Raw genomic sequence first — 17,106 nt, forward strand, 5'->3', positions numbered from 1 at the left:
TGACGGCAAAAGCTGGAACCTCAAGGGTGTAGGATGGCGCCATTTTGCGTGAAGACATTCAGCTGTCTGTACATATTAGCTTTCAGCGAGTGGCGTTGGGTTTTTGTGCATGAGAAAAAGCTCTGCAGAGTCAGTGAGGTGCCAAGGACACGTGGCACACACTGATCCTCATCTGCCCGAGGTGCGACGCCTCTAGTCCAGGTTTTATTTCTTTTGCTGTTGCTTAATAACATCTATCTGGATAGTCCATGAAAAACTGTTAGGTAAACCTTCCAAACAAGACAGAATTGTTCTTCCACTAAGTCAAACAAGAGCAAAATTATTTAGGTCAAACGCATCAGAATGAACTAGAATATAAGGGAAAGTGTAAATTTAAATCAATTATTCAATTCAAAAAGTAAAAATTATATTTTATTTTAACACATGATACAGAGCGATTTATTTGAAACATTTATCTCTGTTAAGTTTCATTATTGTATCTTCAAACTAATGAAAACGCAAAACTCTGCAAAAAAGAATATTATATAAAATAATTTAAACAAGGATTTTTCATTAAAGAAACGGAATGACTTATGGCTTATACAAACACGGATGAAATTGCTGACTTTATATATTTTTTTTTATTAACTGACATCATAGGCACCTCTTAAACAGAGACAAAGCCATAAAATATCACTGCTGACGAAGCTGGCTGAGCACAGAGTGCTGTAGGCAGTTTTATCAAAGTTGAGTGGAAGGAAAAAGTCAGGCAGAAAAGGGTGTTTTGGGCACTGCTTTAAAGGCAGTGACTGAAGCGTTTTGTTATGAAAGTGAATATTAACCTTTTATTTTTTTCACCATCCTTCTGGAAGGAGTCAAGGACCGCTTGTTGGACAACCGCCATGTCAGCAGTTTTCTGCATGGGCGTTTGAGCTGTAACATGGCCATAACATGTCATACCACTATTATGAAATATTAAAATTTTTGTAGAATCAAGTCTGGATCTTTATTGGATATAGGTGATACTCACCTAAGACTTGAAGCCATTACTCTGTGTGGAATGAATCTGTCTAACATGAATCAAGTTACAGGAGCAAATTAATTTCCTGATTAAATTAATTGTTGAGCTGTACCAAAAATTATAATAATGAGAAATAATGAACATCAAAGGTAAAGAAGTACATGCCAAAATGTACAAAAATATTACAGCATGTAAAAGTCCAGTATGAACGGTGCATGTATTGTCTTTTCTCCCCAGGCCCTGGTCGTGTTTGTGAAAAGAAATCCGTGCAACCCCCACCCCACCAGTGTTTTTACCTTTGTGATATAATCTTGTAGGCATCTGGGAGGTAGCAGTTGACGTTCTCCATCTGGAACGGGTCGGCGTCGCATATCTTGTCGTCGGTGCGGCCGTAGTTGGCCGTCTCGATCATGATGACATCACTCCCGGGGCAGCGGAGATCGATCGCATATCCTTCGCACGAGAGCTCTCTCCTGACCAGCCCAAAAGGCAAGGCCGCGCGGCTGAAGCCTGACGACGGATGGGAGAGGGAAAAAAAAAAAACACAGAGACAAAGAAAGCGCATCACTAAATTAATAGGTTTAAGGATCACTGCGCCAGCACAATAAGACCGCACATCATGCTGTAAAAATGTGTTGGCACGGTCCGAATAGGCCGCAGCAGTCCAATGTTTACCGCAGTTTTAAACAGAGGGGCCATTACACGCAACCCAGGAATGGGGGAACGATGAAAAACAATTCATTTCTCCGTCGCTCTGTGGTCAGGCCTGTCAAATTTTTAAATCATTGGAGATCACTGGTAATCTAATAAATTCCTGAGCAAATATAAAGGCCAGAGTGCTTTGAGATGTTCTCCGCCAACAGAGAGCATCCACCAAAAGAACCAAACCCAGTTGGACTAAGAGCAGTTTCTTTTATTATCATATGGACACTTTAATGAATTTCTCTCTTTTTTTTTCCTCCTTTCTTTCTTTTTGCTTTGTTTGCTTTCCCAGCTGAATTAAGTGTAATACAATCTTATTTTATGCTGCGGACAATTGAACAGGGGACAGTGTGTAATCCGGATAGGACAACTGATCTATAGCTGAAGCAGAGTAGGTGGGAACACTGCCAGAAAGCTCTACTTGAGAGGACAATTATGTATTTAACTCACATCTAAATGTCTAGAAAAGGTCCTTTTTTCGTGTGTGTTTGTGTGTCCTGTCTGACAATGTGGCAATAAGAATTTATGTTGTCCTAATGCCAAAAAGAGCCCAACAGATTTTACATTCACAAGCGGAGCATTACCGCTTTCGCCATAGTGCTCCGCTTGATTTATACATGCAAGAAGCGTCATAATAATTTATGCAGTGAATATTTCATGTTAAATGGACACTCAAACAAGAAGGTAGAAGAGAAAAAAATGAGAAAAGGTGAAAGAGAAAGAGGAGAGAAAGAGGAGAGAAAAAGGAGAGAACGATACAACATCCTCAGTCTGCTTCTTCACTTGCAAAGAGAGATGTAAAAAGAACAGTATGACCCGACACAATCAAGTAACGCCTTGATACCATCACTGAAGAATATACAGTATTAATTAATACGACATGTATAAAGTGACTGCTGAAGATAATAATAGAGGTTTTCTGTGTAGAAGTGAATCTGGAAGCACCTGGATCCTAGCACCTGTAGGTGTTTGTGAGAGTGCGCTTGTATATGTAAGGTTTATCAATGAGAAAAATTTTTTTCTCAAAGGTTCCTTTTTTTATGTAATGAAACGTGCTGTTGCTCAACCCTAATCCTCAGTCATGTCAGCAGACAACTGCAGGAGATTGTTGTCGCTGGTAGAACACAGCCAGGACTAACCAGAAACTCCTGCAGGCTCTTCAATGTTACTGTCAGGCCATTGGCAGCCTCCAAACCAGCGTTTCTTTTTTTTTTCATCTTATCCTTCTATCAATTGTGGAGAAACATGACATCTTAGTAATGTAGCTGTTCTATATTTTCTTTATTTTTATACAGCCAAGAAGACCATTTACGAGAGGAAATAAAAACAAAAGATAATAAAAAGCTTTAAAAGCAGTTTTTATTTACAGTACAATTTCATCCTTCCTTTAACAATCAAAGGACAAATCTTTATTGGCGTTACATTAATACTACCCCTCTCATTATAGCTGACCGCAAGATTTATCTTTGTTGACGAGAACCAAGTCTTTGAAGTTGAAAGGTCTCCTTGCCATCACCCTAATCTTTAGCTCCCTCTTCAGATTCTCTATCAGATTTAATTCTCAACTCTGGGGGGGGGGGGCACTCTAAAACATACATGCAAGGTAAAATGTATTCTAAAGCTGCCTGGGGTGTTAATGATTTTTAGGTTTTAATGGATGTATGCTGTTCTTCTGACAGATGTTGAAAAAATTACATCAATTTAATCCATTGTTACCTCTAAACTTTGGCTTTAGCCAAACGACATAAATAAGCAAATCCTAAAGAAGAAACTACGGAGGATTCCTACTTTTTCTAAGTTTAATCTGGTCCACTATAAACGATGGCAGGGGTGCACACAAGAAGAATGAATGCTGGACTTGAATCAACAAAGTGTCAGTTTAAGGGTGTGTATACTTTATATCCCACACATCTGGCGTTCTACCAGAGGCATATGATCTTTGTATATCCGCTGCAAGATGATTCATAAAAAAGTAAAAAAAAAAAAAAAAAAGAAAAAAGAAAGGAATCCATTAACTGGAGTTAAAGCGGTGCAGTCGCAAAAACTAGAACTGTCTGCAACTCTGAGAAAACAATTAGGCAAAATCTAAGTAGAGCATGGAAATGTGCTCCATTAAATCAGAGCAAGCAGAGCTCCGCTTGAACTGTCAATAATCGTCGTTGTTTTCAGCGCCGGTGGGCTCCTGAGGGAGCAGCTACCATTTGTATTTTCTACACTGCTCTCTCCTAATTAGCCCTCCTTTCAGCCCGTTACCTTTTCCCTGCTCCCATTGGCTGCCGACCATTGTCATGTCCTAACACTTACCACCTTTAATTATCCTCGCACTTTTGAAAGCCAGGGCCCGGCGCAATTAGCATTGTTTGAACTGCTCGGAGCGGCTGTGAATCCGGCCCCCGAAACTCCCGTCCTTAAAAACCAGACCCACATGCCTGCAAGTCATTTCAGCCTTTCTGCGTCTGGCTCAGCTATAATGATAGTCTAAGTAAGACTGCACACGCAGCAGCAGCAGCAAAAAAGGAGAAAACCGGGATCTGTAAAGCATTCACTGTTAAAAATATACTGTTAATATGCTGTTATGCATATTGGGAAAAATTTCGAGGCGCACAAGGAGAAGCAGCAGGAGAACAAAATCTAAAATTAATGGCGGATTTTCTCTGGCATTTGGCCTCTAGACATTTCATTAAGAAACCATGATCCATCTAATAGCCAGTAAATTGTTCTTAGCCGGACTGTTTGTCACCTCATTAGAAGAAATCAGTCCAGCCAAATCATAAGTGAAGGGCTGCGGGGTCGCTCCATCTTTCCCAATAACCGCGACAATTACCCAAACCTTTCAGAAAACCTGTCCAGAATGGTGGATAATAAAACCCAGAGAGAGAGGAGTTGGCGGCTTTACTGCGAAGACTAATGATCGTCCCGCCTGCCATTCCTCACGGACGGAGTGACGGGTTTATCACGGCAGCTACAGAGAACAGACGGAAATAATGTATCTCGTGGGGTTTTAAAATTCTAAGCAGAAAGGCCGTCTTTCCGCAAAAAAAAAAAAAACAAGAAAAAACAACACCCTCACGGACACATGCGCCATCTGCCTTGTCTAAGTTTCTCTCTCCGCCTGTCCACCGCCGCCTCTGCCCATCTATCAGATCGCTATGGCATGATGGCAAGCTGCTGTCAGCAAAAGCCTAACGATTGATTAGGCTCATGCCAGGCAGGACCCCCCCTTCGCTCATATAGATCTCTTCAGTCCTAGGCTAACGTTACATCAAAAAGGAGCACCTGGACTTTGCCGGCGGCCCAAAGAACAAATCACCTCTTCTTTAAACCGAGCGTAGTCTCTCTCTCTCATTAATGGTCAACTTGTGAACTTGTAACAAGGCCTGTAATGACAAATCCGAATAAAAACAAATAACTTCAGCATGTGTAAAGGAAACTTTTTTTTTTTTTCCCCACTGCGTAGAAGGGGGAACATTCTGAATTCAAAGGAATATATTTTTGGTGGCTCAACTGGATGTCGCCTAAGATCTTCAGGGTTTAGACAAAGCTCTGAAGGAAAAACCTTGCGACAACAAAGGTTTCTGGATGCGTCTATTCTTCTGTGTGGATTTCCTTGGTTTAAAAACGCGTTTTTTTTTTTTTTTTTTTTGCCAGATCCCGAGAAGAAGCGAAGGTTGTTTGTGTGCCGTGTGACTTAGGGAGGCGCGGAAAGCCTTTCATCTCGCGCGCTGCGCTTTGTTTGACTGATCAACTTTGCAGCAGTTGAAGAATGCGACGGAAGGCCACCAGCTGCAGGGAGAATGATGTCAGGAAAAGCGCGGGATCAAATCCGTAACGCAAAAACCTGTGTAGGTGTGTGTAACAAAAGAGTAGGCCATCGTGCTGTATCACTGCCAATGATTTAAATTGGCAAATGTTATGCATTGCTGTTTTATGCTCTTGCTCAGACTTTGTTGAATTTCATCCTTGCCTCCAAAATGTGCTTGCATGTAGTAGAGCAGAAACAGGCATTGGATGTAATGGTTTACCATTGTGGATTTCCCTGTTAAAATGTTGTTAATATTACAGTTTAAATGTGACAATGCCATAAGAATGTACCCAGTTATCATAAAAAACATCAGAATCATATTACATTAAGAAGAAAAGCTTTATATTAGCAGCTGTTCTACCCTCCTATACCAACCATTGGTGCTGGAGAAACGTGTTTGCAACTTCTGGTATGATATCACCTGAGTGGTTTGTTTTGTGTGTACTAAACTGTATCTCGGTATTGTTCAGAGCAAATCAGGTATGACTTTAGGTTTCAGAATTAACAATTGTTTGATCAGTAATATTTCCTTAGAGCACGAAATCAAAAAGTTGCCGTCCAAATGGATGTGATGCATCTATAAATAAGGGGGATTCTTGGTAAGGTAGCTAAAACAATAACACGAGGCTCTTCGCCTGAACCACTTAGAAGGGCATCTATTTTATGTCATTAAAACAACAGAAGAACTCAGACACCATTTCCTTCAAACTTTTGCAATGAGCGCCTCGAGCAAATACCGTGCTGTGAACATTAAATAACGCATTTTAATGCTAATAAAAACCAGCTTCCGTGCTCTGCAAAAGCCATTATACACCTGGTAAGCGTTGCAAATTTTGTCGCATTACAACCACAAACGTTACTGTATTTTATTAGAAGTTTATGAGCCAGACCATCGTAAAGCAATTTGTAATTGTGAATGGAAGCACAACGGTACACAGTCTCCTAATCTTTACAAACTAAAATGAGTGTGGTTTCTTTCGTCTTCATATCTTTTTGTCTCTACCTGCTTTGCTCATGGCCCTGGCTGTCAAGCTGGAGGGTGAACCCACATCCTAGTCTTAAGTGTCCAGCCTTGTCCATATTGCCTTGTTCTGATCAGCTTCCCTCTCCCGCTGAAGTAAATGGTAAATGGCCTGCACTTGTATAGTGCTTTGAAGTAAGGCATTTAGGACGCCATAATGCTGTCACCACCATAAAATCCTTTCCTTGTGCTACTATGTGTTGGTCTTACACATAAAATCAAAATAAAACATAGAAGTTTGTGGTTTTAACATGTGAAGAGGCAAGATTTCAGGAGAACAGACTATTTCTGCAAAGGACGGTACATTATCCTTTCTGCTTGTGCAAAAATGATTCTGAATGCTGGATGAATGCTAAATGTAGGCTGCATTTTATCCATTATATCAGTTTGTTAAATTTGTTTGATGTAAAAAAAAAAAACATAGAAACAATATCACCGTTTGGTGTGCTGTGACTGATGCACTGCAGATAGAAATTAGGCAGCTACACATGCAACATACAATACGCAGCAGTGATTGGCCTCCTAAGTATTTCCAACAGCGAAATTATAATTTTAGCGCAATTCTGTCCTACATTAATGCTACTGGATGAACTAGCAATGTCTTTAAGAAAAAAGAGTACATCTAATTGAATTTAATTATTAAATTTAGTTTTTTATTCATGTAGCTGTTCTTGGTCAAAACAAATAAACTGAATGCAGAAGCCTGATTAGAAATGTGTTTCAGCCTGAACTCTCTGTTTTTATATATATTGAGATCGTCACAAAAATGGTAATCAGGATTTTCCTGTTTCAAGAAATCACGATATTTTATCTCTGTCAAACAAACCACTCCTAGTATCATCATATTTGATCGAGACCAACTTGACATATTGCAATGGAAACCACTTTGACACGGTGATAATTGGCTCTGATCCCCATTCCTGCCCTTGTTGACATCAGGCCTCATCACGCATTCCCGTCAGCGAGTGGCTCCACAGAAAAGTAGCTTTTGAGATCTCTCCTCCTGACCTGCCTGCTAAGCCATCTATTGAGCTCAAGAGAGCAAAGTAAGACTGGTACTGCTTCTCAATCTGTTGCATTCTGGGAGTTTTTTTTTTCTCTCTCTCCTTTTTTCCTCCAGCTGACAGCCTATAATTCACTGGCGACAACCCCTCTCATAATACATATTTTGTTTTCTATCAACACCATTGAAATTGGAAGTGGCACTGTGGCTCAGATGGGTGCATCTGAAAGCCTCTGTAGTTATACCCTGCATGCGACGTTAAAAAAAAAAAAAAAAAAAAAAAAAAAAAAAAATCCCTGGAGATAAAGCGAGAACATGATGTCGTTTTCGTGTTGAGATACTGCCGTCTGCCAACTGCAAGCGGCAGACCATAACACACATGCTCAGGTTCATCTTGGCTGCTCCGCCTGCGAGCTCTCAAGACTGCAGTCACGACCACCCTTTAACCGTTCAAACTACACACCATCAGGCAGTGGGAGGGGAAAAAACGACCGGAGGAATGTTTAATTCAAAAAAAAAAAAAAAAAAAAACTAGGCCATTTTTGGAGGATAGGAGAGAATGACGAGACCTGGCACAGACAGAGAGCAAAGGCACTGGTTGATGCTTGTCATCTCCCATTAAGGCCCCTTTGATTGGCCTTTGTGGTCCTGGAAACGGCAAACAGCTGCATGCAAATGGCCCTGTTTCCCCGAGGCTGGCCCCCATTGTTCTGGGTTTCAGTTTGACAGGGACGCTTTCTTTCGCAGCATAAAGGAGGGTGTAGCCTTTAGTCAAATAAGAGTGCCCCCACCACGGTTCGCAGCAGGAGGACTTCAAGATTGTTTGTCTTTTTGTGTTGTTTTATTCCCGGTGCTACTGGTAGGCAACGTCTTGAAAAGAAAGAAGATCTTAGAGTCAAGATTTTCCTCCTAAAGTGGGAGATGCCTCCATAATCCAATATCCGGAGGGAGTGAGCGGGATTTACTTCAGTGGAGTTAGGTTTTTCAAAAGGAATTTGGGAACAGAAGATTAAAATTATTTTATTAACTAGCCTGTGTGAGCCTTTATGAAGAGACATAAAATACTCCTTAATTGGGGAGACAGTCGACAATCCTGCCCAAAAAGTGAAAAAAAAAAATGCTTCACATGACCATTTATCGGCCGCGAGGAGCACGCAAGAGAGAGGTGGGAGATTAGAACAGAGATCTGGGGATTCACAACGTAACACCTGCTTTACGAATACAGATGACACCCAAAGAAGCCTCCCATGTCCCTCCGCAGCTCACGTTTCATTCTAACTGTCAAAATGCGGTGAAACACTGAAAATCAAGTTGGACACATTGCACCGTTTCCCATGACACTTTAGTCCCCGCTCCAGTCCACCTTGATGGGAATTGTTTCTAAAGACAGCGTCAGACAAGACCACAAACCCCGGGGCTACACCCGCCCTTCCCAGACTGCTGCCATCAGACACTCTTGATTCCCATATAAGAATTCGAAAATAGAATCCGGTGGTCAGATGAGGCGCGCTGGCGTTGTATCCCTTTTCTCTTTGGTGATACATAAATTAAGCAGTGCAGTTTCAAATTGCAAACCGGCGACTCGTACCGCTGCTCTTTCCTCCATTTCTTTCTCTAAATGTTGTCTTAACTCAGAATAACAGTGTGGGGAGTATAGAATAACATATTAAATGTTGACGCATGTCTCAGCGAAGGGGGTCTAAGGAAAAAGGAATTGTCGTATCGCTGGGGTCAAAGGACCCTAATGCTGCCTCTAGTCTCAGCGGGTGGGCCGATTTAGTAAACGTTAGATGATATCACACCAGATAGAGGCACTTCGTAGTTTCTGAAAGATAAAACCAAAGATTTTAGTGCTGCCTGTGCAATTTTCTAAAGTCAAATATTATTACTGCGATGCACTGCGCAAAATGTTGGGCAGTTTTGGACTTAAAATATGATTTTGACACTTGTTGAATAGTTAATCCACTGGTGTTCTTTAAAAGAAATAAAACTGAGTAGATTTATAGTTGAGCCAGATGACTTAGACAACTTTATTGTCATTTTGTATGCACAAAGTGCGTACAGAATGAAATTTCGTTTGCATACAGCTTGAAATTTAGATTACAGGATAAGATAAACATAGATCCAAACATTGTTGAACGTTGACGAAGCAGGGGGGTTAAGGTAAATTCGAACAGAGTTGATTTGTTTGAGTTTTGATGAGCAGATTATGGGAGCAGCATGTTGGTCGTCTTTGCAGCTCATTTAGACAAACCAAACTATATTTCTACGGACCCTGGTGTCTATCTGAAAAGTTTGTTTGTTTTTGACAATTTATCTTTGGTGATGAGCTTTGAGGCTGGAAGCCCTCCTTGTCATCATACTAACCTTTAGTTTGAGATTGCAAAAAAATAACCAAAAATAGCATCGTCATATTTACTAAAGTCCACCTTGCTATATTGTAAAGGAAACCATTTTGGCTACCATAAGATTCAAGTCTGGGCTTGTCCAGTCCGAAAAATTAACGTTACAGCTAGTCCATGAGAGACATATTGGTAAATTGTTGGTTAAAAAAAAACAACAAGAAAAACCCCTCGGATTAAACTGAAATTTGTGGCGGACTACTACGGGACTCCAGTCACACCCAGATTACAGGATAGTAAGATTTTAAAATTTACAGATGCAAGTTTTTTTTTTGCCGCTAGCTGTTTGAAGAGGTTGTCAGTTGGAGATGAGTAAACAATGTGGTTAAACATAACTCCTGTGTGGTCTTCCTTACTCACACTGGTGCCTTTTCAAACAGTAGACACCAAAAAAAACAAAAAACAAACATCCAGCAGTCTGGGTGTACTTTGGTGTAATATATAGCAAAATGGAAGGAGACAGAGTTATCGTTGTTGAATAAACCATTACGCAGCTTATTAAGTAATGTAGCAGCCATTAAACAATGCAATATACAGAATCAGTGGGTTAACCTTTCAATTAACATTTGAATAGATCTGGTTAAACGATTTAATCTCCAAGAAGACATTTGTGTACTAATGTGGCCAGTATATGACTGATTATAAACCAGCCCAAATTGACAGGAGTTACATAGAATGTGAAAGACAAGGAATCGCTGCACTGTCTCTCCTGACTTATCGACTTTAAAACAATGTCTGAAAGATATGGCTTAAATCGACAGCACCTTTATAGATATCTCCAACTCCGTCATTTTAACATAAAAAATACAAGGATTCTCCCTTTAGAGAACATATCTCCCATTACAAAGATGTTTATTAAGGCTTACAAATCAAAATTGGTCATTTACTGGAATTTATTAAATTACTAGGGAACTCTACACATTATATTAACGAGAAACGAGAGAAAGAGCTCAGCTTTAATATCACACATGAGCAGTGGGAAACAGTTATTACCACTGCAAACTAACAAATGTGGAGAGATTTTTCTTTGAAAAATAGTGTTAGGTACTTTATCACCCAAAAACAGACATCAAAATGGACCGAACGTCCACCTGGGTGCTGGCGGAAATGAGGTTCCTTTCTTGCTGACCACTTAATTTTTTTTTTTTTTTTTTGGGATGCCCTGTCCTTAGGACATTTTGGGACGGTGTCCATCATACTGTCAAAAAATGTTTTAGGCTATGACATTGAATCTACCCGTTTAGCTTTTTATTAAGGGAATATTGACCCAAACATATCAAAAGTTGATAAATATATAATACAAAATTATGATGACGACAAGTAAAAAGGGCATAACTAAGCGATGGCTGTCCAGGAATCACAACCTTTCACCACAACAGCTTTATATCATTAGTGATTTCAGCATATGTAACGCTACTTATTTGTAATATTCTTTGTTAAACCCCCAAGATTGGGCTTTATTTTCTCAGTTTTTTCTTGCATTCCTTTTTTTTTTTTTTACTACTAATTTAATGTAAAACCTTTCTTACAAAAAGTGTAAAAGAAAAAAAGTCCAATGATATGATTCGTTTAATCCAAAGAAGAAATTATATTTTGTAGTTTTAAGAGGCTTATGACCTTTTTTTTTTTTCTTAATCTTTTTATTCCTGTGGGCTTACGGAGTCGGAATAAAAGCAACTGACGAACAAATGAGCTACATTTAAGCCAAATCAGTTGGCTTAAATGAGGATAAAGAGGTTGACCCAAACACCTGGTTTGCAAACTGAGTTTCAGAAGTATAGGGCTTTTAGCAACGACATAAATCATACTGGTCGTCAGACCATGCACGGCAATAGAATACAAAAATGTACCATATATAACAGCACATTTGAATGATGCAACATATTATTTGACACGGCTGTTGAATATGTTCTGCATCTAACATTTGCAAATAAATTAAACAAGTAGAGTTGAACAGTAATATAGAATCCCAATATGACAACTGCAGGGTTACCTCATACTGTTCGGCCCTCACAAAGATAGGTTTGCCTGTTTGCCGGTACGTAACTTTTACGTTCTACCCCTTCCTTTTTTTGTATGCATAAGCATTTTCTTGTTAGTTAAGTGTTTTCATTGATCATGGAGATAAAATGGTCATGATCAAAACAAAACAAAAAGGCAGGTAAGAAAGGTCACAAACTACAAATGTAAAAAAAAACGGCAAAGGGACAGACTGAGCAGCGTCGTTCAAGCTTCCCCCAGCTGGAAATTCCTGAGAATCGGCTGACCTTTGTGGCACTTTGTGAACACGTAACATGTTTGCTCATCTTACCACATAAAATACTTGAAACGCAAAGAGAAGGCGCCCATTTAGATGTCAAATAAATCATTCTCTAGGATTGCACATAAAATGCTTCATTTCTTGCAGAACTTGCAGGCTGCAATGACTTAATTTGGTCACAATAATTAAGATTTATCCTCCGTATCTCTGACCCTCTGGGTGCGCACATCGGAAGATATATGGAACTTTGCTGCGTCACAAACACACACACAGCCCTCTAAATTCACGAGGGCCGTGGCAATTCTGTAGAAGCTGTCGCAGGCTGTGACATTTGGGCCGCTTCACTGAAACATTAGTCTGATTAAATAAAAAAAAAAAAAAGTAAATATTTAGAAGCAAAGGTTCAGCTTGGAACAGGAAAACCTCCTATGCTCTTGTGGGAGAGTGCCGCTTTGACAGAATTAGTTCATTGCTTGTTCAATATCCAACGTATAGTGGCATCTCTTCGGGGAAGTTGATGAAACACGCAGAAAGAGGTGAGCTACACTAACCCTCCAGAGTGCAGCAGGGTTATAGTTTCGCGGGTTTGATCTGCCCTGAGTGATGCCTAAACCCCCTTGAAGCCCACATTTTACCCTTGCGCTTAAACCCCCCTGCTGGATTTTCCATGCAAGAAACGTCTGCGAGTAAGTCAGGTGCCTTTCCCCGGAGGGTGGGGACGGAGAAGAAGAAAGAGGAGGATGAAGCAGAAAGAAAAGAGAAGCGGTGGTAGTGGAGAGCGAGTCTTCATCACGTGCTCTCGTGTCTTTTCTTGTTCGCCGGGGCAGTGTTCCACCCGAATCAACCCCCGCCTTCTTTTTTACCCGGCCCTGCGTGTATGGAGCTGAGACAGGGTGTCAGAGGAAGCTGCAACCGGAACACGGATTACATGATTAATGAGCCCGAGGCCACAACGATGACTAGGAGGAGAGATCAGGCTTGAGATGGGGGATAAACGGACAATTCAGATAACAAACAAAGAGTTTCATCTTCAAATGGTTTCTAGAGATGTCGCATTATCGCTTCCACTGGTCCGGCTTGTTTTCTGTGATTCACTTGAGATTAAAAGGTATCTCTATGGTGATTTAACTTTTTGGAGCCTTCAGTTCTCCGTTTTTTTGTTTTTGTTTTTCCTTTTTATCCCAACAAGGACATTTTTCTGCCGGCACATGCAAAAAAAATTTTTGTTTTTATTGCCTCTCTTATCATGCCATATGTTTTTCATTGAATGCATGTTTCCTTCCGCATTAAAATGCAACTTTTAATGCAATTAAGGCAGAGGCTGCGCTGACTTAGATTAATGGGTTGATTTTTATCAGCCATCTCTTCAAGAGCCGTCCTGAGTTTTTCCGACCAACTGTGCTCATCCTGCAGGAGTCTCTTTTCTAGAATGCAGACTCTGCAGCAACCTAATTTAAAAAATGTGTTGGTCACATCAGTGTGTGCTTGCACTCTGTCCTCTTTTAGGAGATTTAAGCTGGTACTTGCACAATCTCCACAAAAGCGAGCACTGGAAGAAATTACATTTAAAAAAAACATTTAAATATATTGGCAGGAGGACATTTGACATACTCTGTTATAACTTAATAATTAATTGTCCTTTCTTCTGGAACCTTTTAATTTGGGAGCGTTGGGGTTTAACATATTTTACAGGGCTCTTAAAAAGCATTCAAACCCTTTAAGCCTTTTCACATTTTCATGTTACAAGCTTCCCTTCATGTTATTGTATTGGGGTTTTGTGGAGCAATATGTTTGAAAAGTTAAATATTAGATTTTTCATATTGCTTCTAAAAAAAATAAAATCAGAAAATTGTGGCGTGCATTTGTATTCAAGCCTGCCCACGTCTGTACTTGTAGAACTACCTTTCACTGCAATTACAGCTGACTGTCTTCCAGTGTATGTCTCTAGCATCTCTCTGTATTTACAAAATCACATTGTTGCCCATTGTTCTTCGCAAAGTTGCTCAGCTTAGCTTCCTTCTCCCCGCTGCAGACAAGCGACCCAACAGCATGATGCTGCCAACTTCACACATAACACTGGTAATGGTGTCTTCAGGGAAAAGTAGTGCTTGTTTTCCACCACTGACAGTGTTTTGCATGTAGGCCAAGGAGGTTAATTTTGGTCACGTCTGACCTTCTTTCACGTTTGCCGTGTCTTGCTGCAAACTACAAGCTGGACGTCTTGTGGTTTTTCCTTAAATGTTAGATTTCCTCTTACCACTTTTCAATAAAGGACAGATTTCTTGAGCTGTACAACGAGCCCGAGCTGTGCATCTCTGCAGCTCCTCCACAGATACCACAAGCCCTTTGGTCTGCTCCCTTAAGCCTCTCCTCGCCCTGCGTGTCAGCTTAGGAGAAGGGCCATGTCATGGAAAGTTTGCATTTGTGCCACCATCTGTGCCATACTCTTACCATTATGTCTGCTAACACACCCTTGGCACCTTCACAGAATCGCTATATTTATCCTGTTACTAATTTACACACAGACACACTCTTTTTACTGATGAAGTGACTTCTGAAGGGGAATGGTTGGATTTAATTTATGGGTATCACAGTATAGGAGGCTGAATACAAACAACCACCAAACTTCAGATTTTCATTTATTAAAAAAAAAGTCTAACAAACAAAAAAAAAAAACCTTAACAATCATGCCTAACTTTGTCTTAGTCTGTCGTATAAAACCATATTAAAACGCTTCGAAGTCTGTGGTCCTAATGCGACGAAATGTGGAAAAGGTAAACGGGTATAAAGAAGAAAGCTGCATTGCATTGTACACCGACTGACTCTGTGGGCCTATCCGCTACGCTGTTGGGAGTCCTGGAGAACTTCAGAAAGTCAATGAAAAAACACACATTCCTTGGCAATAACCCCCCGCTATCTCTGCAACGCTGACCACTTTGATTGACTCGAGCGGGATGACCTTGCCCCATTCCCTTCCACCAGCATTCCGGTCAATGCGAGCAGAAAACAGCAGTGCTGATAACAGATGCCCAGATGGGGAGATCTAGATGACAGACAGCTTCCTGCTCCTCATCTTCGATGAGACCATTGTGCCTTGCACGCTCAATGAGGATATACGCTACAAGAGGTCAATACTGATAGTGTAAGGCAAACAAAAACGCTCTTTGTGCGCGGCTGTTTCGCTGACTTTTTCCCTGCCTCTGTACTTATTCAATTTCCTGCACAGCAAGAGAAGGCCTCCTTATCTGGGACTGTTTATACCTGAAAATCGGCTGGTGGCCTTTTGTTTGCAGGTGACCTGCCCTCAGGTGACATTTAATTCCTCGACGAAAAAAAAAAAAGAAGAAGAAAAAAAAACGTGTGGTCATGCTCTATGGCACAGACTCAGCTCTGAAGAGATTAGTAAAACAGTGACTGCAACAGAGGCACATTCATGGGCAGCACTGGGAGCAGGCCAGCAGACCTAACACACATCATTACGCTGACTCACATCATATATGACCGTCCAACACGCAAGAGCAAAGGCAAAAAGCAACCAGAGCTGGCCGTGCCTCTGTGGAGCCAATTTTGTCTTTTTTTTTTTTTTTTTTTTTTTTACTAGTACCTGTGCCTCAGCATCTGTGCAAACAAAGAAACATGTCACAAAAAGCCAAAATTGTCAAATCCACAATGCTTTTTATTGATTGCCATATTTTTCCACTGTCAACATCCGTTTTAACTCCAGCGCTCGCGGTGCAAAACACAACCATCAGTGGAAAATGTGAGATCTGAGCAGTTATGACATTTTTGATTCAGAGCGCCGGCGACAGGTAGAGACAAATGCATCATTTTGGAACAATTTTCACACAGAGTAAATAGAACTGTAGCCTCCTTTTATTCCACCCTCCCCTTGCAACGAGAGCCGCCTTTTTTTGTCCAAACGGCAGACACACTTTATGTGTCTGCTCATCTTGACAAATTACTGCTCCAACTCCATGTCGGGATTAAAAACAAAGCGGTTGCAGCGCTAAAAGAGATCCTGCTGAAGGTATTCAGAGCAACAACTGGCTTTGATTGCTTTTGCACAAAAAAAAAAAAACAAAAAAAAAAACAACACTTTATGGTACACGCTTTTGTTGTTGCTTGTTTGTTTAGCCGCTGCGCTTTAGATTAGTTATGATGTGCCTTCGAGCTATTTAAAATTGCTCTGAACATTAAAATCGCGATAAAAGGCGACAGGTTCTTGTTGCCTCTGTAAATACTTTTGTCTGTTTCAAAGGGGCTGCTTTCTACTGTTGGCAAACACATCCCAAGACACAATGAAAGGCAGAAAATTCCCTGCATCTTTCTATATTGTTACTGAACCCCTACTGTTTCCCGTCGACATTAAGTGAAATGCTTTGTTATGACAGCCGAGCTCTCCTGCGAAACAGCGCCTTGCAGCGAGCAAAGTTTCAAATCGGAGGCAGGCTACGTCGTAGCTTTGAGCCGGACTCATCCATTACTTGAATGAGGCGGCCTGGAGAAAGAGAGAGAGGGAAAAAAAAAACATTCTTATAGAGCATTTGAGGGAGGGACAGAGGAGGTGGGCATGCGGTCCAGTGTTTATGCAACTTGTTGCCATAGAAGGCGTGAATTGAGTTGCTCTCAGACGCTGTGAGCAAATGAAGATTTAGGGAATGCTTTGCAAATGAATTGAAACGGCCGGGCCACTCGCGCATCTCCCAGCCTGTTAAATTAAGCGCTTGTTCATCAGCTGGCCCATATAACTGACTTTTACAATCCTGTCTACGACGCACGATGACGGCCAAGCCTCTCCTCTGGATAGGGGGGGGAAAGAGTTACAGTCCAATACTCAAGTGCTGGATGGAAACATCTCTCTCTGCTTTCGCTTTGACTGAAAAAATGCACTCAGGAGATGGCTGTTGCAATAAATC

The 17,106-nt window shown here is 40.8% G+C and overlaps 1 protein-coding gene across 10 annotated transcripts in view; it reads right to left on the reverse strand.

The window, feature by feature from the left end:
* LOC105934788 (adhesion G protein-coupled receptor L2) overlaps positions 1-17,106 on the reverse strand; it is a 146,116-nt gene that overhangs the window by 84,154 nt on the left and 44,856 nt on the right. For 9 of the 10 annotated variants that reach the window (XM_036138251.1, XM_036138252.1, XM_036138259.1 and 6 more), the window contains exon 3: positions 1,297-1,510. In XM_036138251.1, the coding sequence (XP_035994144.1) occupies positions 1,297-1,510 (214 nt within the window). Of the gene's footprint in view, positions 1-1,296; positions 1,511-17,106 lie in introns of those variants that run through there. The other variant, XM_036138255.1, reaches the window with a different exon arrangement.

The sequence above is a fragment of the Fundulus heteroclitus genome, chromosome 6, assembly GCF_011125445.2.
Source record: "Fundulus heteroclitus isolate FHET01 chromosome 6, MU-UCD_Fhet_4.1, whole genome shotgun sequence".
Lineage (NCBI taxonomy): Eukaryota > Metazoa > Chordata > Actinopteri > Cyprinodontiformes > Fundulidae > Fundulus > Fundulus heteroclitus.